Here is a 21,658-nt window from a genome sequence, read left to right as displayed (position 1 = left end):
CTGTTTTTTTTTCTTGGCCATAAAACCTTACGGCGGAGTCTATGTTGAAGTGTTTTGTTTTAAGTTTATTGGTTGAATTAATTGACTGATTATTGATTGAATAAATTGATTGATTATTGGTTGAATAAATTGATTGATTTTATTTATTATGGATTTCATTCTTATGAGAAATATTTGAATCAGAATAGCGTGATCACCGGAATTTATTTGTTTTCCGATTAAGTCTTGAGAATCAGCTGAATACGTCGCTCAGCTTAGTTCAGAAACACTAGCCTAGTTTTTTGAAAGGAACCATGAAGAAAAATTATAAGGTAGGCTAGAGTAAGGCAGTGACACTCTTGTCTAAAACTTGGTTATGTAGGGAAATCCAGAGTTTAACTGTTGCATACTGTGAACACACTAATAGATAGCTCTTTTTAATATACCCCAATCGATATCTATGCAAATTTTGAGCCTTAGGATAAAGAGACCCCTCAAGGTGACACCTTGTTTATCATAGAAAAGGGTTAGGCTACCATAAATTATGCAAAACACCTGAAGCAACCATAGGCTACATACTTACTTTTCACATTCCCAAAGGTATATTGCTTCACTTTACCCCCCCCCCCCCTTCTGATGGAAAAATGTAGGCTACTCTCTGCTCTGTATAGGCTAGCCTGTTTACACCATGATTTGAGTAGAACTTAAGTAGAAAATTCTAGTTAATTGACTTATTGTTATCTCGGAAAGTATTTAGGTTAGGAAAATGAAAGTTTCAGGGATTAGTCTACAGGCTAAAGTATGTCCTGGGATTTTGCCTTAATTTTTAGTTACTAGTTGCTTTTTCTCTGCCTTTAGTTCTGAAAATGCAATTCCTGTTATTTGAGTAGAACTTTGAGCCATATCATTGTTTTTTGTTTTTTTTTTAAATTTAGGAAATGTATTTGCATATCTTTAAAACCTTATAAAATGGAATTGAGCAATGTTTTGAAGCTGAAAACAATTTAAGGTAAAGTTCTAGTTAATTGACTTCTTGCTATCTCAGAAAGGGTTTAGGTTAGGAAAATTAAACTTTCAGGGATGAATCTACAGATTAAAGTATGTCCAGGGAAGGTATTTTGAAGCAACTACCTCCACTCCTTCTCCCTCTAGAGGGTCCTGACCTTTGATGACCTTTAAAAATATGTGTGCTATAAAAGTGAAACCTTGCAAAATAGATCTTCTGCTTAATTGAAGTACAACAAAATCATTTTCAGCTTCATAACTTTGCTCAATTCTATTTTATAAGGTTTTAAAGATATGCAAATACAATTCCTAAATTTTGAAAAAAACACATTGATATGGCTCAAAATTCTACTCAAATAACAGGAATTGCATTTTAAGAACTAAAGGCAGAGAAAAAGCAACTGGTAACTGAAAATTAAGGTAAAATGTTGTTTTGTCAAAGTTTCAATAGGTATAGACCTGTCATGTTGGCAAATTTCACAGCCCTCTAGAGGGAGAAGGAGTGGAGGTGGGTACTTTAAAATACCTTCCCGGGACATGCTTTAGCCTTTAGACCCATCCCCAAAAGTTTCATTTTCCTAACCTAAACCCTTTCCGAGATAGCAAGAAGTCAATTAACTAGAATTTTACCCAATTTTATTGTACTTCAATTAAGCAGAAGATCTATTTTGCAAGGTTTCACTATTATAACACACATATTTTAAAGGTCAGGGCCCTTGAGAGGGAGAAGGAGTGGAGGTAGTTGCTTCAAAATACCTTGCCAGGACATATTTTAGTCTGTAGATTCATCCCTGAAAGTTTCATTTTCCTAACCTAAACCCTTTCCAAGATAGCAAGAAGTCAATTAACTAGAATTTTACCATAAAAACTACATGTCTTGAACAGTCTTGGAAAGAAGCTATAAAATTAAGCTGTATACTTAATATATAATGATGTTAATTGCCAAAATTCATCAGTTCAACATTTACTTCAGGGTAATTTTCATTTTATTTTCTATGTTATAATAAGTACAAAAGAAAACAATTGTAATATTATGTGTTTTCAGTAAAGCACCATTGATGCAATGGGCTTTATACTTTTACTCTTAGGGAAGGGGGCAGTAGCCAACTCTTGTTTGTATTGATTTCTGTTTGTTTTAAGCTTGATTTGCAAATTTATTAAGCTTTACTTACTTTGTGATTTATTTATTCATTTATATTAGTACCTGTTGTATGTTTATTTATTGTGGTTGTTTATTTAATTACTGTTCATTATGGGTTTTATTTATTCTTTAAAAATAAAGAAATTTTTGTTTGTTTTAAGCTTGATTTGCATATTCAATTTAAATTTTACTTGCTATAAGATTTATTTATTCATTTATATGTTACCTGTTGTGTGTTTGTTTGCCATGATTGTTTACTTAATATTTGTTTGTCTTGTGTTTCATTTATTCTTTAATAGTAATTTTTACTCATTTTGAGTTTGAGTTATAATAGATTTTTATTTCTGCTGATCTTAAGTTTAATATTTCTGCTGATCTTAAGTTTAATATGGCCTTTACTTTTCTTTGAAAATTTTCTTTTTCAAAAAGTTTTTTTTTAAATTCCCTCTTTCAAAGTCAATTTTTTTTTCAATGTTGAAGTTTCATCAAAGTAAACAAAGTATTAAAGTAACAAAAAGTAACTTGCATAACTTAAAGACCTTGCTTCCTAAGTTAAAGTTACCCCATAAATCTGTAAATCCAAGTATCAAAGTAACAAAAAGTAAAATACATAACTAAAAGCCTTTTCCCTAGGACTTGGGAGTGGGGTTTAATCCCAGAAGCATAGTTATTTGGCCTTTCAAATATTTTGAACAAAATGGCTATTTCAAATTTTTACTGGATACCTTTTGGGAAAATTGGATGGGTTGGTTGCCCTCTGATCACCTTTTACTCTAGAAAAAAAAACTAGAAGTTTCAGTTACCAATTGAATGAGTCTCCTCCAAAGTTTATCCAACCAGGCCTCACATAAAAACCTTATATGTTAACAATAGGTAACTAGCATGATTTATAGCCCTTCCCTGAGGGGTAAAGAGGGTTCAAATCTAGAACCACAGTCATTTGACATTTGGAATATTTTGAACAAAATGACAATCTCAAAATTTGGAACCAATACATTTGTGAGAAAGAGGCCATGGGAAGGAGCCTTTTGCCCTCCTATCACTTTCTACTCTGTAAAAGGGAAATAGAATTTTTGATCAAATAAACCTCCTCCAAAGATTATATGGTTATCTTTTTTTAAAAACCCTTATATGCCCCTGGGGCATAACTAGCAACCCTTGCCCCAGGGCTCCGGGGATTATTTCAATCCCAAAGATATTGTTATGTAATCTTTGGACTAAATTGAACACAATGGCTATCCCAAATTTTTGATTGGACACAGTGGGGAAAAGATGGTATGGGGGCCATGTTACTCCTGATCACTTTTGGCTCTTAAAGTGAAATTAGAACTTTCCATTTCAAATCAAACGAGCCTCCTCCAAAGTTTATACAACCTTTACCTTCCATAAAACCTTATATTTTCCCAGGGATTAACTTACAACCCTCAACCTAGGCTTTACAGGGCTGTGTCAACCCCAAAGGTATTGTTATATGATACATGGATCAATTTAATCAAAATGGCTATCTCAGAATTTTGACCAAATTCATTTGGGAATAAGGGTGTGGGGGAGGGATAGTTGCCCTCTGATCACTTTTGGCTCCTAAAATTGAACTAGGACTTTCAATGTCTAATAAAATAAGCCCTCCTCCAAAAGGCATAGCTTTCAATGGGCTCTGGGGGGCCTTTTCAACCCCTAGATTTTTCTTAATGTGATTTTTTGTCTATGTCAAACAAAATGGATATCTAGAAAAAGTGATCTGATACATTTGGGAAAAAGAGGACAGTAGAGGGGGGCTAGTTGCCCTCTGATCCCTTTTGCCTCTTAAAAAGGGAACTGAAACTTTCAATTTCCAATCAAATGAGCCCCCTTCCATGTTTATATGACACCCCTTTCATAAAAATCTTATATGTCCCTGAGGCATAACTTACCACACTTGCTCCCAGGTTCTGGGGGTTGTGTAAACCCCTGGATTTTTGTTATATTATCTTTGGTCTATTTTGAACAGAATGACTGTTTCAAAAATTCAATAGGATGCATTTGGGGAAAAGAGGCTGTGGGAGGGAGGCTGGGTGCCATCCAATCATCTTTGACTTGTATAAAGGGAACTAGAACTTTCAATTTCTAATCATTTGAGTCCCATTCAAAGTTTATGTGACCACCTCTTCCATAAAAACCTTATATGCTCCCAGGGCATAGCTAAAAACCCTTCTCCTAGGCTGTGGAGGATTGTACTGACCCCAAAGTTTTTGTTATTTTATTTTTTTGACTATTTTGAACAAAATGGCTATCTCAAAATTCTCATCAAAAGTATTTGTCTAAAAGAGGGTATATTAGGAGTAGATGCCCTCCAATCACTTTTGAGTCTTAAAAAGGGAACAAGAACTTTCAATTTCCAATCACATGTTCCCCCCTGAAGTTTATACAGCCACCCCTTACACAAGAATTTCATATGGCCCATAGCATAGCTTAAAACACTTGCCCCTATGCTCTGGGGGTTTGTTTTGACCCCAGAGTTTTTGTTATCTAGTCTTTGAACTATTTTAAACTAAATGTTTATCTCAAAATTTTGATTGGATGCATTTGGTGCAAAAAGGCTTTGAGGGGGGGGCTAGTTGCCCTCTGATCACTTTTGACTCTTAAAAGAGCACCTGAACTTTTGATTTTCTATCGAATGAGCCCCCCCCCCCCTTCTGAAATTTTTAAAATCATCCCTTCCATAAAGAAATACAATATTTCCCCAGGGCATAACTTATAACACTTACTCCTTGGCTCTGGGGGGTTGTGTCAACCCTGGAATTTTTCTTAGCTGATCTTTGGACTATTGTTAACAAAGTGGCCATCTCAAAGTTTTTGTCAGATGCATTGGGGGGGGGGGGTCTAGTTGTATCTGATCACTTTTGACTCTTTAGAAGGGCACTAAAACTTCCAATTTCTATCAAATTACCCCCTCCAAAGTTTATACAATAACCACTTTCTCATGAAATGCCTCTGGGAAAAAAAAAATGATAAATCAGGATGTGAGTTATATTGTCAGAAAAGTAACCATGATATTTAAAAATAACTTAGAATAACAAATCTAATGGTAGTACTTGTCTTTGTTTGGTATGTTTCCTTTAACAGTGACCAACCACTGAATATTTACCTAAGCAAGCATTTATATTAGATATAAGTTTCTTGCATTGTAGTAGGCTATATGTTGAACTATCTTTGCTTAAGGCTAAACTATGCTTTACTGGCTAGTATCTGGCATTGTACCTCCTACAATAAGTTGCTGTTATTCTGTCATGATCATGTTATACTGCAAGCATGATTACTTTGGACTACAGACAAAATTGGTTTTGTTGTAAAAAAAATTGTGCAGCTGAGTCTTGGGCAATAGCTGGATTGAGCTTACAGTATTGCTAAACCATTTGTCAATAAATGTCAAACAGTGGTCTAGTTTTCAGTCAATGTTAAAGGCTATAGCACTAAGGGCTAACCATATATGTACATATTTTTTCATTTCTGTTCTTTGGTTTGCTATATACTATGACTGTGATTAATATTTAGGAATACACTGTCTAGAAAATTTTAGTTTATCTAGTCCAAATAGGAGCCAGGTACGTTTTTCCAGCTCCTACCTTGGTAAAATTCCAAATATGTGGCTTTCAAATAGCCTATCTGAGAAAGTTGGTGAGCTTGGTGAATTTTTGCAACCTTTTGAGCCAAAGAGGAGGAGCACGATCTATATAATAATTCGGTAAACTTTATTATTATTCTGGTCTTCATTAAATTACACTGCCAAACCATTAGAATCCTAGAATAAGTTTCTATGAGCCTGACTTTTACTTCTCCAGAGCCAAAGTAAGACTTAAAAGAATGTTATGCTCTTGTCCCAAGACCTGACATTCACAGGGTTTTGACTAAACAAGTGACCTTCTTAATGTGCACAAAGCCAAAAATGTATTTTTCTCCTGTTAACTAATTCTAAAAAAAAATGACAGGTATGTGAATTTATCTGTCATTGTGTCTTCTGCTCGTGATTGCTGTCTGTACAACTGTAAATTTCTTTCTCCTTTTTATGTTCCACTTCTGGAAAAAAATAAAAACTAATCCTATTCCTTTTTTTTATTTATTTCTTCATTTGTATTGTTTTTCTTTCAAATGTCATTTTGTTTTTATTTGATAAGTAAAATGGACAGGGACTCAAGAGCTGCCAAAACTCCTGTGTCCATGATTTTATTTTATTTTAAAGAAAAAACACATAATCATTTGAATGGATAACTTAGTATTATTTGAAACAATGTAATATCTAATTTTTTTTTATAAAGTGTAAAACTGCCCTTGGAAAGTTTACTCACCTGGAACATTCTTCCCCACTGGAAATTATCCCCATGGAAATTACCCCCTGCAGAAAATTCACCCCCTCCCCAAAAATGTCTGAATACTTCCCAATAACAAATACTATTCATAAACAGCGAACAAATTTCATGATTTACAAACATATCGCCAGGGGCTGTGGGGGGTTATGTTATCCTCAAAAACTTAGTTGCTGGACTTTTCAACCATGCTGAACAAAATTGACATTTAAATTTTTTTTGAATGACTGAGGAAAAAAGTTGGGTGGGAGGGGGTCAGTTGCCCTCCAACTTTTTGGTCATTTAAAAAGGGCACTAGATTTTATAATTTCCTTTCGAATGGGCCCTTTCTTGATCTTCTAGGACTATTGGTTCAATGCAATCACCCCTGGGAAAAAATATAAATACAACACATAAGCACGCATCTGTGATCTTTCTTCTGAAAAAAAAAAAAATCTATATTTTGGAGGTAGGAGCTTGAAACCTCTGCAAGGTGTGATTTTCATTAAGAGTCCTTGACTTTTAGGAGGTGGTTCCCCCTTTTTTGAAAATCGTGCAAATTTTTTCAAGCTTGTAGCTTTTGATGGATAACACTAAACTCAATGAATCTTATATATTCAGAATTAACATAATAAGTCAATTCTTTTGATGTATTTATTGATATCAAAATTTCATTTTTTAGAGTTTCAGTTATTATTGAGCAGCATCGCTCATTACTTACAGTTCGTTACCACGAACTATTTGATAGTTATGTCCTTGTATGCATGGTTTTAGCTAGTGTTCAGAGACAGCCAATCAGACATTTTATTTAAAATACTTCTGTATCAGAATTGTAAGGACAAGTTATTCATTCAAATTGTGATTTAACCATGTGTTTTGTGAATATGCACCTTTTTTGTATTTTCTTTTTTAGTTTTCATCATTATTGGGCACTGTCTACAAGAAAGGAAATTTGATTTTCTCACCAGTAGGGGATGTAATTATTGCACCTGTTGGGAATAAAATATCATTTTATGATCTCAAAAGGTAAGTTGATTTTCTTTGACAATTTTGCAAGTGAGTAAGGGGAGCTATATGCTCCTGTTTTCTCTACAGAATAAAATAAATAAGAGGAGATTTATATGGTCACTGAATACTCACAGACAAATTCTTTTTTATCTATTTCGATTTGGCAAATAATTAATTCCAGTATGTAAGCATAAAGCTAATCTCTCCTCATAAGACTCAGTTGCTAATTATACTAGGTCCGCTTACTAGGAAAATCATAAGTAACATTTATCAGAACAATGAAGCCAATTCATGAATATATTGAGGGTGGGGAGTCAAAATATATTTTTCAAATTTAGAGGAGTAACTTTGTTTTTTCCTGTTTTTTTTTTCCAGTGAAAATATAAAACGAAAACTCCAAAGGAAATATCCAAAAAAGGTATATTTTTGAAATCTAGAGGGATGGGGGATCGGGGATTTGAAATCTAGGGGGGTGAAAGAAAAACTGGTTTTTGTGATTAAGTTTCTATATGAGAAAATAATTATTATAAAACATTATATTAGAAAACAGGGACACATAAAGCTATAATTTTTTTCAAAAAATCCATCACGAACACTAATAGAGTTCATGGTGGAAAAAAACAGATACAAGAAGAAGCAAACCTTAAAAACTAATTGAAAACGAAGTGTGTCTGGCAAAAACGAACAGAAATAAAAATCAAAGGGGTTGAGTAAAATAAAGGTTTGTAGAAAAGGGGGAATAGGGAGGGGAGATTCGCTTGTTTAACATAATATATTTTTGAATTGTAGTTGATGAAGAAAACGGATCACAGGTCACTCAGTTTCCCTCTTTGGGCATTTTGAGCTCAGGTTCCCCTGTCCTCATATGGTATCAGTAACCATTTCTAAAATAGTCTATTTTGATCAGAATAGTCAACAGGCCGAAAAAAATATACCTCCTGGGACAATATAGTATCAGAGACAAAGAAGAAACTTCGAGAAATTTAACTTGACTTAAAGAATCTAACGCATAAAAAATTGCTTCGGCTGTGCAGAGAACATCTATGACTACAATCTGTGCAATAGCACAATAAATAAAAAATCGAAATATTACAGGGGAGGGGGAAAATGGCTGTGACATCCTTTTCTTAGTGTTTAAAAAAACTTTCAAGAGAATTGAAACGGTCCTTACTTCTTTCTCTTTAGTTCATAGAAATACAGGTCTAATTAAGTGAAGAGAATGAAAACCTGAAAAGAAGAGAGATATCATGATATACTATTTGATGATCCTCTTATGAAAATCAGCTTCAAAGTGCCTAAGGACTTATGGTACTTTGGAGCTCTATATAAAAACTAAAGTTCTGTCAAGAATGCCAAAAAGAATAATTAAGTATATTTCGACAGAATATTAAGTATAGTTTAATAAACAAAATTACTAGGAACACCAAGGGTGAAACCGTTTCATAAAATCAATTTTTGATGACTTAATAAATCTGACAAGAAAATAATTTACTCATTCTTTGGTGTATTTCATGGTATATAGGTATTAGAAGTTATTAACATGGGAGAGAAAAGAACACACTATTGACGGATTAAGAATTGCTCATTTTTTATTGCTGCAGGGGTTTAGTGGGTACCTTTATTGGCCACTTCACCGTTTTGACAATCGCAAAGTCACTATTGTCAAATTTGTATTCTAACTTGTGCCTCTGAATGAAATTCATTTTTTTCTGTTCGTTCCCATGTTAAAACATTTTTAATAGGACTAAAATCATAAATCTAGCTAGGTGGCGGCAAGGGGGAAGGGGATGAAAGCTGGACAGTGGCCGCTCCCCCTTGAAAACTCTTCTAAAAGTAAAATCCTTTAAAAGTGATTATAAAGTTACTTCTCGGTAGAGGGGGGTAAATTTCTCCCCTCTTCCTCCCACCCCGCTAGCTTACTGAATGCACTCGGCCCCACCCTCCCCGAAGAAATATCTAAAGTCGAACCCACGCCTACCAGTCTTGTCTAAGAAAGTTTATGTAATGATATTGATCTTGTTTTGCAGTAACAAATCTGAAACGCTACCAATTGAGGCTCGTTACAATTATACCACTCTTGCTATCTCACCTGACGGATGTATTCTTATTGCCATATGTGAAAGTAAGTTGTTTTCTTATCTATATCGAAAAGGACACCAAAAACCACGGCGGGACCCAGGGGAAAAAGAAAACCCTTTTGCCGAGCTCTCTTCCTCCTTCGTCCTCCCCTGTAGAATATCCTGAAATAGGAGAACAATAATTTTATTTTATTTTTTAAAAATACGTTACTAATCTTCGTTATCCGTCGTTTCTTGAAAATCGTCAGTTCATAAAGCTAGAGCTCATTCACAGGCAATGTGGGTTCAATCTCGGGTTGAAAATAACCTAGGCTTACCCCTACGTAAGCTTACAGTGCATGTGTGTGATGCTCCTCCCGCTCTTATATATATTTTGTCAAAAATGCATGTTCTCTCAGAAAAACAAAGGAGCGAATACACCAGAGATGTACTCAAACAAAAGCGCCTTCATGTTTATCTATCCTACTTTTTCAAAATATTGGTACAATAAACAGCTAGGGTATTTTTTATTTAATTTGTTGAAATCAATTTGACTCTGAAACATATCAGTATTAAGTGATATTACATCACTACTACAGCTACTAACAACTCACTGTAGCATCAAGCTGCCTAAGGCCAACACAGCTACGCCCACTCCTCCTCCATCCCAATCTATTCAAAGCCTCCCTCCTTGCACCCTCCCAGTAAGTTCACATTTTCCTTAAATCTTTCCTTGTGGCATCCTCCCATCCCTTTCGGGGGTGACCTGCTTTTCCTTTGGCCATATACTGTTGGCCGACAAGGACAATCCTTGGCAATCTTGTCATCCTTTATTTGCAGAATGTGTCCTAGCCATCTCATCCTTTATCTTATTATAGCCCTAGAAGGTGGAAATGAACCACATTTATCGTACAACTTACTGTTTGAGCTATAATAAGTCACTGAGTTACCCAAAACAATCTGTAGGCAATTTCTCTAGAAAACATCTAGCCAATCCTACTCTGTTTTCAGGAATGCCCACCGTTCAGAACTAGGCTTGACCTCAGTTATCACTATAGCTTCCAATATTCTAATCTTGGTTCGCAGACATCTTCATATTCGTCGAAACTTTTTTCGAATTAAAAAAAAAATACCCTGGGTCTTGGCTAATCAACTTTTAACATCTTCACTGCACTCTCCGTCTTTGCTAATAATACTGCATAGGTATAGGATGCTTAAATAATCAGCATAATCTAATTCGAGGGAAGTTTTCTTCTCCACTTGATTCAGTGTTCTTCCATTGCCTTTACTGTGCTCCTTAGAACAAATTCTATCAAAATGATCTATATAGATAGGGATAGAACGCGATCCTGCCGAACTCTTGATTCAACATTAGACCAACCAATAACCTACTTTCCTACCTTAACCACAGCAATGTTATTCTCATACGTAGTACTAATCGCTCCAATGTATTTATCTGGTATACCATACAAGGATAGGACCTTGTATGGTAGAACAGCATTTGAAAAAGAGAAACAGACTAAAAGCGCTGGAATAAAGTAAATCATTTTTTTCTGTTTGGCTTCTTTTGAAAACAGAAAAAGAAAAGAAACGGCTAAGACACAAACAGATTACCCGTTTCTGTTTTATGTTGTTGTTTTGTTTTTCAGAAAAAACGAAAAGTAGCCTTTTTGGGAAAACAATGTTTAAAATTTGGAAAGTGTAACTTAGAAATTCTGAACATCCTGAAATGTATTTTTGCACACATATGTATATGCCCGCATATTTTTAGAAGTAATGAGCAGCTCTGTCACACTGCTTAATGTCGGACTTGCGCTAGTTTGAGAATGCTATGCAGCACCTGTTTGGATGTACTGATGAACAGTGGTGTTAATGGGTGGAGGGCTATTAGCCCCCCCCCCCCTAATTTTGAAACATACTTTTTTTATAATTTCATCTAAAAATGACTTTTTGTTTTTTTTTTCTAAAAGAAATTGAAAAAACAGTAAAATTGCCCCTCTCTTGACTTTGAAAAACATACTCCCCCCACTCTAACCTGAATTCTGTGAATTGCTGCCACTCCTGAGGAATGCTAGAACCTATAAAGACTTCGAAGGCCTTTTGGTCTCAAATAACTGACCGCAGGAAGGTGAATCGGATTTTATTCCCTCTATTTTTTAATCAAGCAGAAAGGCTAATTCTATTTGACATTTCAAAGCAGGTAATTTTTTATACACTTCAGTCAAAAGAATTTTCCAAGTAAGTTATCTATGCATAAAAATTTCTAAAAGATGTAAATATTCAATTCTAAAAACCTTTTACGCTGCACATGTGAAGTTCTTAACTTTAAAGTTATTGTCTCTAAAATGGACTGCTTTTCCGTTTCCATTGGTTTCCAAAGTTTTTTAGCTTCAGGTTCTACGAAGTCTGCCACTAATAAATATTTATTTTAACTGGTATATGGTATATGCATATAAGCAGTAATGTATATTAGGGGACCCACGTTTGGAACATGGAGGAAAAGTAAAACGCAAAAAAAGAGACCAATTATAAGAAAACTATAACAGTTAACATGTAGAAGATCGTTTTACTTTCCTTGTTAATTTGCTTTAAAACACGAAATGGGCGAACTAGATGGAAACTATGAGAGATAATGGAAAAAAGTGTAAAAAATTTGTGTTTAGGGGTAGGGGTACGGATTCAAAGGTCTTCCCTTTCTCGACTGACCGATTGCCATTTTAATTGTTAAAAGATTTTCTAATATTATTAAACCCTTCTGAAGCAAAATTACATGCGATTCTGTAATATTTTAATGGCATTGGCAGATTCAGGGAGGCAAACACCATTTTTGGTTTGTGTCCAGGTCAGGTTTGGGAAGTTTCACTTACATCTTCGCTCATCTGTCAAGTAAAAGAAAAGAATAGAAGTCTTGAAAATCTTAGATTTTGAAGTTGTCAAGCAAAAAAAAACTTCTCTGCCCTGTTCCGAGCCCACGCCCCAAGGAGACCCAGGGCTCTGAAAATAACCTCCACACCTTCCTCACGGTGACCCTATACCTAGTCATCTCTTTTGCTTGCAAAAAGCGTGTTATGAAGGCTTTTAATTGCCCCCCTCTGCTCGCTGTGGTTGGCAGCTTGGACGTTTGCTCGCTAGAATGTTTTCCAACCAAGGATGCCAAGGTTGAATCTTTTTGCTGGTAAAGTGTTAGATTTTACAAATACCATAACGTGTCGTACGTATGTATATTTTTAGTCTTCTAGAGTGGGGTACCCCCTAGATGTTTTGCCTCCCCCTAGATTCTAAAAATTCTATTTTTGGTATTTTCTTTGAAGAATGTCTTATATTTGTATTTTCATTTAAAAAAACTGAAAAAAAAACACAAAATTGCCTCCCTTCCCTTGATCTTGACAAATACATTTTACCCCCCCCCCCCCTCCAATTTTTCGTGAATCGTTGTTTCTGATGCACGATAGGAATATTATCATGTACTGTTGCTTGAACCCTTGTCCAAATTTAGCATAGATAAAGTTATAGATGTATTCGATCTAATTTTTCTTTATTTTATGCAGAATTATGTCTTTTAAACAAATAATCTTGTATCCATAGGTTTATATAGAAATGTGCTAGTGCATGTGTTATGGTCGCTATTTATTTTTGGCTTTGGCATAGAACTGTTGTCAACAACATACCAATATTTTATATTTATGATTTCATTTTAGATGGAGAAGCCCATTTAATTAGTTTAATAAGCAAGACAGTCATCTATCGTCATGGATTTAAAACAAAAATTAGATCAGTTCAGTTTTCACCAGATGGAACTATGTTTGCTGTTACTAAGGAGAACGTTGGTAAGTACCGAACGATCCGATTTTGCAAGGTTTTCTCAGACAAGTAGACTTTACTACAAGTTGCATTTTGACATAATAGTGAAGTCTATGAACGGAATAATAAATAATAGAGAAATAACTGACCCACTTTAGAGCTAAAATCACAATGATTGTGGATCCTTGCATGATTCTGATTCTCCTCAATGATATTAGACTTAATGTTTCTTCGGTGCGCTTTATCTAGTGAGTTTTTTTTTCTATTTATATAGTCATTTCTTGTCCCTTTTACTGGCCGTCAATTTCTTTTACCAAATTCCTCTGGTGGTAGCATTGATGTAGATGCTGAAGTATGAGGCATGTAGACCGGAATTTATTTCTGTAGAGACTCAAATACGTTAAAATAGAAAAAAACGCTTGGGTCTTTAACCCCTTGACTGTGCCGCTGTTGAGAATGTTTTAGCCTATGCCTTTAGAATAGACACATTTGGTTGAAATCTTGAAGTGGTTTTACACCATAAGTATTTAAATCACTTAAGTCACAAACTCGAATGATAGCCAAAATTGCCACTGGCTTAAGGTCTTAATTTGCTGATAAGCTGGAAACTCAATTTTGTCATCACAGCAGTAAGATCCTATTAATTTGATTCCATGAAAAATCAGCATGTTGATAAGTTTTATAATTCAAATATGTTATCAATTTTTCTACCTTCTCCTCTTCAATGTTTAAAGTATGCTGGAAAGAACAAATACCACGGGCTTATGCATATACCTCGCTGTTTTTGCTGCAGGTAGGATTGCCCAGTATCAGATACGGCAAAACCGTAAATATTTGTTTATGTAATATTAACTTTTTTCAGTTGTGAGTTATCCTACTTCTTTTTTTTCTCTCTCTTTTTTTTCTCGTTGACTTTTTTGTATTTGTTACACCACTTATTATACTATAGCATAGCGCCAGTGAAAAACAAATAAGGTTAATAAATACAGTTTGCGTCCGTATTTCTCCACATTTACGGCATTTATCACACCTCATAGTTACGAAAATCAACAAAAATCTCGTCTAAAATTAAGGCTAACCTTTAACAAATTTTTTTTTAAAGTTTTCCTAATTGATATTACTCTCGTTGCTTTTGATTCATCAAATATGCTCAAATATTCAAATATGCTACAATTCGTCACATGTCTTTGTGGTCATCAAGTCTGAAAAAATTCGCACTGTCACTGTAGAAATTACTCAAATTCGATTTTTGCATATCGATTTTTTCATATAGTTCGATATTCGATTTTTTGCATATAGTATGGATTTTTGCATATAGTATGGCAAGTACTGATTATTCATCTCACATGACGGTTACGAAAAAAAGGAAATATACTCAGGTTTGATTGCGGGTGAAAAATCAAAGTTTTTGTGTGAGCATTTTGAGGTTGGTGGTATTTTGGCGCCTAAGCGGAAAAATTGCATTGTGGCTGCTGAATTCATACTCAGTGAAAAACAAGTGTGACGGACAAATATGCGTGAATTAGCATCAGGCCAAGATTTGCCAATAGGCCCACTAGGCCCGGGCCTAGAGTCTCACAATGCCAGGAGGTGCAATAAATTATCACTGGGTGATTTTTTTTTTCTTAACAAAAAATGGACTGCTGTGATTTGTCGTCAAAGTGGCAGATGCGCTCCGCCGCTGAGCTGTCTATTCATAGAAAAATGATTTTGAAACAACACAGGAATTCCGTGGCCACTTATTAACTTACTGATCTCTCCTAAGAATGGCAGCTGAGATTTCAGTATCACTTCTCTCCTCTTTACTTTGGCTCATCAGCTGCGATTTTTTCAGTCTTCAACAATCCTCGAATTTTCGTAAATTTCCTCGAAAAGCTTGCAAAAACGCTGGGGCCTAGAAGCGTCAAAGCTTAAAATCCGGCCCTGATTGGCATATTAATTGCGATGCCAAATTGTTGTGTTTTTGTATAAGACCGAATCTATGTGAATTAGGGATATTTTTGTACAGCAAACATACATTTTCTTCTCTCGTCTTATTCTGAACCTTGTCTACCAAGTCACATTGAATTAACTATAAATTGATCTAGAGTTAATTAGCTAATTAGAGTTAATTAGTTAATTGGAGTTAATATAGATAATAAAATAAGAGTTAATTAGCTAATTAGAGTAATTAGGTAGAGTGTTAGAATCGTTTCTTAATTTTTAATGCCTCCACGTCAGTTCATTTTATGTTCCAATGTAATCATACAACCTATTAGCTAAATCGTTATTCTTGTCAGACACGTACCCATGGATTTTTTTTTTGGGGGGGGGGGTTGAAATTTTTTTGGAAATATAAAATACAAAATTCGTGAAATATATAATAATTTGTAAGAGATATTGTAACTCCCTCCATCCTGTATACGTGCTTGCTATTTCATTTGTTCTCTCCAAATTTTAGTTATGGTATACAAGACTCCAGGGCTGAGGACAAGAGAATACACACCGTTCGCTTTGGTTAAAGTTATCAAGGGTCACTTTGAGGATACTACATCCATTAGCTGGTCGTCAGATTCAAAGTAAGTTTCAATCAATGAATTCTTATTAATAAATACTGCAAGAGATACGTGTGTTATATTATTCTTCTCAAAAGATACATTTTTTATATCGTCTTATATATGCTGATGCAGTTTTTGACAAAAATTGTAATTATATTAAAATTACCTTTTGTTACTTGCAAAAAGTACTTAGATACGAAAATTAGCCTTCAAATGAGCCTTTGAACATCTACCTATGATTTTTCAGTGCTAAATTAGCTACGATGGAAAAAAAAACAAGGATATAAAAAAGGAAACACATCACTGCTTCTCATGCGAAAAAGTAATTTTTCTTGTTTCTCAATATAATATTGTCTCTTGCACTTCTCTTAAATGAGGGTTTCAGCTATGGAGATTCGAATGATGTAATTTTCATTTCAATCTAACATTATTTTTGGGGGAAATTCTTTCTGAATATGTATATTTATGTTGGTTTCTGCTTTTGGATCAGAATGGAATTGTTTTCTGTATGTGTACCTTTGTCAGGTTTAGGATATTTGAGAATTGTTAAAAAGAAAAATTAATCCATCTTCGCCATTATTTCCGATATATGTAAAGAACACTTCGTCCCTCGAATTGACTTTGAAAATATATTAAATACTTTAAAATTTTTCGGCTTCTTATTATTATATTAAAAGAAAAAAAATCATAATAATTTTTGCTAGTCTTGCGACGTATTCTATTGGACAAAACAGGACTTAGTTCATGGAACCTTCTCTTACGTACTTTCTCTAGGTAGCGGCAGAACACTGGTCCACGATGGAACCCTTAATTAGTTTTTTCCATCAGTTTGTGTTTTAGCTTGTTATTGTTATGACGAAGTAAAATTCAAGATTATTCAAAATTAAGAGGTATAACTGATAATTTTCTTAAATAAAACAAAATTGAGCCTTCGTGAAGTTTCAGCTGGAGACTGCCAATTTTTCATCAAGTTTTGTTGTCATAAAATGAAGATCATAAATTGTTTGTATCGTAAAAAAAAGTTTTGTAAAGAATGACAAGATAGGTCCGACCAAAAATGTACATTTCAAAAATGCCTCTGTTTTCTAGATTTTTCCAAACGGTTTTTTAACGTCATTTTCTCCTCCCTGTGCGTGTACGTATGGTCGAAAACATTTTTTTTCATAAAATATATTTGGTTCAATCAAGGTTCGCCTGAAGATTTGTATTTATATAGTAGGAGAAATGGGGTTAATTTGTTCAGAAAGTACCTGAGTAGATTAGAAATCGTTTATGGAAAATAATATTAAAATTGATAGTCTTGAGCAGGGATCTTCTATTTGGTCAATTTAACATAATTAGGATTTCCATCGGTCGATCTGATCTAGTGGTAGATCTGGGTACTATAAATGATAGCGCTATTTATTTGGGAATTTATTGACAGCAGTGTAATATATAGCCTGTGATATTTCTTCAGATTATTGTTTATAATTATAACATGGTAAGCAGAGTCTAGCTGAAATCCATAGGCTACTGATGAGAAGAATCTTGCTAATCTTCCCCCTTTTCTTCCTCCATAAAAGTTGGAGTGCTTAAGATCCCCGATCTGTTTAAGACATAACTAGGGCATTGGCTCATATTTCTGAAAAAGTTTAGTTTAGATCCGACTGTCTTTTCTAGTAGATATGCAGGTGAAATGTATTTACGGACTTTCTCATCTTAGTTTGCAATGGGGTATTTAGTCTTAATTTCCACTAGTTTTGGCCTAGACTAAACCCAATGATCCCTTTTATAAGATGTCCTGATGAAAAGCATTGAAAAACTCCTCCCCTTTCTTTCCCCCACGAAGGTCAGGTCAGGTCCAAACCTGCAGAAAGCTAAACTAAGACATTAACTCTTACTTCCCGTCAAATTCGGTTACGACCTGGCGACCTGTTCTGGTAGATGCGCAATTGACAAAATTTTAAGGATCAACATTCCCGTCCCCATGCTGAGGTTGTATCTAAAAACCATTGCTAGCACAATTACTTTTTTCCCCACAATTTTTGTTTGAGATCTGACGAGCTCTTCCGGTATCATTGAGAAGAATATGAGGACCCCTCCCTATCCCCTTCCTTCCTCATAAATTTTAGTTCAGGTTCTGGTCCCCAAAAGTCATATCTAGGAGGCTAGCTCTTACATGTCACTGATGTCGTTTGCGATACAACAACCCTGATGACCGGGTTGACCTGATGACAAGTTCTTAGGAACCCTCTTTCCTTTCCTCCTCCTTTCGTTTAGGTCCTGACACATAAAAGGCACAATTATGGCACCAGTTCTTACTTCAAATCGAGTTTGGTGAAGATCTGACAATCTCTTTTGGTATGAGAAAAGTCCGGGAAAACCCCCTTCCTCCACCTACGAGTTAGATCGTACTTAAAAATTGTTTTGGTCTTGCTCTGTGGTCAAAATATCTGCAACACGATGAGATCTGTGTCCTCTGCATCTATCATTTAAGAATACAAAGTGATGTATCAACCCGAAGAGATCTTGGGTTGTCCGATAAGTTTTGAAATTGGTTGTAATTGTTCAGTTGCTATTTCAAAAGTACTTTTGACGCCACGAAAATTCGATATCTTTAAGTAGATTATAAAATCCCGAAGGGAGTATGATATTTTGCCACAATTTTTAAACTGTTAGTGCTTTTGTGTGTTGATAATCCTATGTAAGTGTCTGATTCTTATGTGTTTCTTTTGTATAATTATTTTTTCTCAATCAGGGTGGTAGCAATTGGCTCTAAAGATATGACGACCAAAATCTACCCTTTAAAGTGGATGACCAATTTTCATATAGTTACTCTAGGTGGTCATAAAGACGTTATTGCTGGTGCGTTCTTTGAAAAAGATTCATTGGATGTCTACACCGTCTCAAGGTTTGCTTTTACCTTTTTTGCATTGTTTCTATTGATGGAAATAAAAATAGAAAAAGAAGTAACTCAATTTTCACATGAAATGCATTATTCGTCAGATTATATTTAGCTAATAAAATCAATATGTACCGTCTTGCGGTTCGAGCAAATATTAATTACTAATTCGTACTAGTCTTTGCGTGAAAGGGTTTTCCTAAAGCCTACTAAGATGTAAAACTTGATAATAATACCAACTAGATCTACATTGCATGGGCAACGTGAGGTATTGCGGCAACCTTTATTCAGCTTTGCCGAGTAAAGTGTTGCGAGAGCAACACTTTGGTTTTGTTTCCTCGCTTCGATTAAACGCTGAAGCTGTTAATCTATAAGGATCTTAAAATAAATACTAGGTACACCAACTCGCAAAAGTTGCAAACCTCTCATTACAACTAACGAAAGTTGCAAACCCCTCATCGCTGAAGATGATTGTTGCCTAACAGCCGATTATTACTTACAAGTCCCTTACATGTCTTATTGCTGGAACCAAATTGGTCTAGCCATCAAATACACCGGAAACTAATAATCGGTAAACCAACTATCAAAAGTTGTGAATCCCTCATTGCCGAAGATGATTATGAGCTAACAGCCGACTGTTGCTTAAAACTCCCCTATATGTCTCACAATTGGTATCGGCCTATTTTTGGTTTCAGTGTGTACCTTACTACTAAAGTTGTCAACCCCTTTAAACTTTCAAACTGGTATATCTCATTAAAGAATTTTTCTACCGAATAAATGAATGACATATACTTTAATCAGCTCATCAAGAGCTATCGACTGCCGTCGAAAAGAAAATCTATCTGTATGAGTTCAAAAGTTGACTTTTTTGCCATAGGCCAAATTTGTAACGTCATCGCTTCGAAAGGAACAAAGGATAAACTCTAATTTCTTTAGAAATAGAAGAACTTTTAAAGTTTAAGAGGCATATTTGATACCATTTCTGTATCAGCCTATTTTTGGTTTCAGTGTGTACCTTACTACTGAAGTTGTCAGCCCCTTTAAACTTTCAAACTGGTATATCTTATGAAGGAATTTTTCTACCAAAAAAATGGATGATATATTCTTTGATCAGCTCATCGAGAGCTATCGACTGCCGTCGAAAAAAAAATCTATCTGTCTTATTTCAAAAGTTGACTTTTTTCCCATAGGCCAAGTTTCTAACGTCAGCACTTGGAAAGGAGCAAAGGATAAATTCTAATTTCTTTAGCAATGAGAGAACTTTTAAAGTTTAAGAGGTACATCTGATGCCATTTCTCTACCGCAATCCCAAGTGCGAAACATCAAATGATAAACTCAGCTGAAATCACGAACAGAAATGGGTAGAAACAATAGATGGCAGCACTTTTGATCTCCACTTTTTTATTTCTGTAAATTTTTTCTATTTATCATTGAAAGAAGATATATTGACTGTGGGGCCGGGTAACTGCCGCATATATTGAACACTTATAGATTTTAGTCCATCTTCAATTTGAAACTGGTGCCTGCCTGCTTGCCTGCTAGAACGGAGCTTTCCACTCGAAAGCAGAAACATGGTTTGATGAAACGAAAGCTTGACTGTATAACTTCAGGTAGTTCTCTGACTATATGACATAGGCCATAAAACTCCAAGTCACTGCACACACTATAGGCTCTGGCTCAAGGACTAGCAAAAACCATTCTTTTTGGCCCCAGGCAAGAGCTCTACGAAGCTTTCCAAAATGCAAAGTCATATTCATCAATCCGGCCTAAGGTTCATACTTTCCGTAAAAACCGCAGAGGTTAGACCCTTACCACTTTCTAGGAATAAGCTGAAATCGGGGTGCTAGAAAAAAAAAAACACGACAAAACCAAAGTATTGCTCTCGCAACAAAATGACGGCAGTTTTAGTATTAAAAAGATAAAATAGTTGAAAAACAGGGTTATCATTGATTCTGATAAAATAATTTTTATATAGAGTTTATCTATGATATATCACCTTTATGATAAGCTCAGATATGTTGAAAAAATAGTTTTTCAGTCTTTAGAAATCATTTCTTAGCCATGAAAGATGTAACTGCTTACCTTTTTACTGTCTTTTTTTATTAAATATAAAGATGCACATGAGTTTCATTTATATAATCTGTTTCTTTCTTCAAGAACGTATATCAGATTTTAAAAAATCAAAATAATATTATGCGGTTGCTGTAAAATAGCTGTGAAATACATCTGCCTCAATGACATACCACATTACTGTAATGTGAGGATATAGGTATCCCAATATTTATACTGTCTGAGACACTGTTTTAACAATGTGTCAGAACAAAAACACAATCCTAACATGAGTTATGGTTCTGTAAAGCAATCAGGAGACACTTATTTATAGTTTTTCGTTCTTGGAAATGGCTTTTCCTATCCTTTCAACCGTAAATTAGGATTTGAAGTCGGTCTAACACCGTACAAAGTCTTATTGAGTAAACTATAATATTAATGAATGACTAATATTGTAGCTTTAAAACCAAATTGAAGTGAAAAAAATTAGTGTCGTGGTAAGGATAAGAAAAAATTAGTATTTTGTGGCATATTTTCGTTAACTGGGTCTTTTGTCAGGAAATATCAATCTCTGTCTAGAGCTAATCTATAGCTCTCTGAGGTTATATTCTTTCAATTTGTTACTACAACAGCTAACTTTTCATGGCTTTAGGTCGCAAGAGGCTAAGACACTAGCAAACACAGAAACCTTCATCATACCCTGCTTAAAGGTTTTATTGTGTCCATCTCAATGGAAATCTCAATAGAATTTTTTTTTTTTTTTTTTTTTTGTGGTTTAATATGGGTATCTGGACTCTATGCTACTCCCGTGTGTTGCAATTTACAGTCATTAAATAGTATAAAAGGGAGTAACATGAAAAATTGAACATTTAGACTTGAAC

The 21,658-nt window shown here is 34.8% G+C and overlaps 1 protein-coding gene across 1 annotated transcript in view; it reads left to right on the top strand.

The window, feature by feature from the left end:
• The first annotated feature begins 165 nt into the window (after positions 1-165).
• Positions 166-21,658, top strand: part of LOC136025190 (periodic tryptophan protein 2 homolog) — a 59,537-nt gene continuing 38,044 nt past the window's right edge. The window contains exons 1-6 of the mRNA XM_065700986.1: positions 166-311; positions 7,358-7,470; positions 9,480-9,574; positions 13,208-13,336; positions 15,751-15,868; positions 18,585-18,737. Coding sequence (XP_065557058.1) covers positions 294-311; positions 7,358-7,470; positions 9,480-9,574; positions 13,208-13,336; positions 15,751-15,868; positions 18,585-18,737 — 626 coding nt within the window. The 5' untranslated portion in view covers positions 166-293. The remainder of the gene's footprint in view (positions 312-7,357; positions 7,471-9,479; positions 9,575-13,207; positions 13,337-15,750; positions 15,869-18,584; positions 18,738-21,658) is intronic.

This window comes from Artemia franciscana, chromosome 3 (genome assembly GCF_032884065.1).
Source record: "Artemia franciscana chromosome 3, ASM3288406v1, whole genome shotgun sequence".
Classification (NCBI taxonomy): Eukaryota; Metazoa; Arthropoda; class Branchiopoda; order Anostraca; family Artemiidae; genus Artemia; species Artemia franciscana.
Note: the sequence above shows the minus strand (reverse complement) of the source record. Positions and strands in the feature narration are given on the sequence as shown.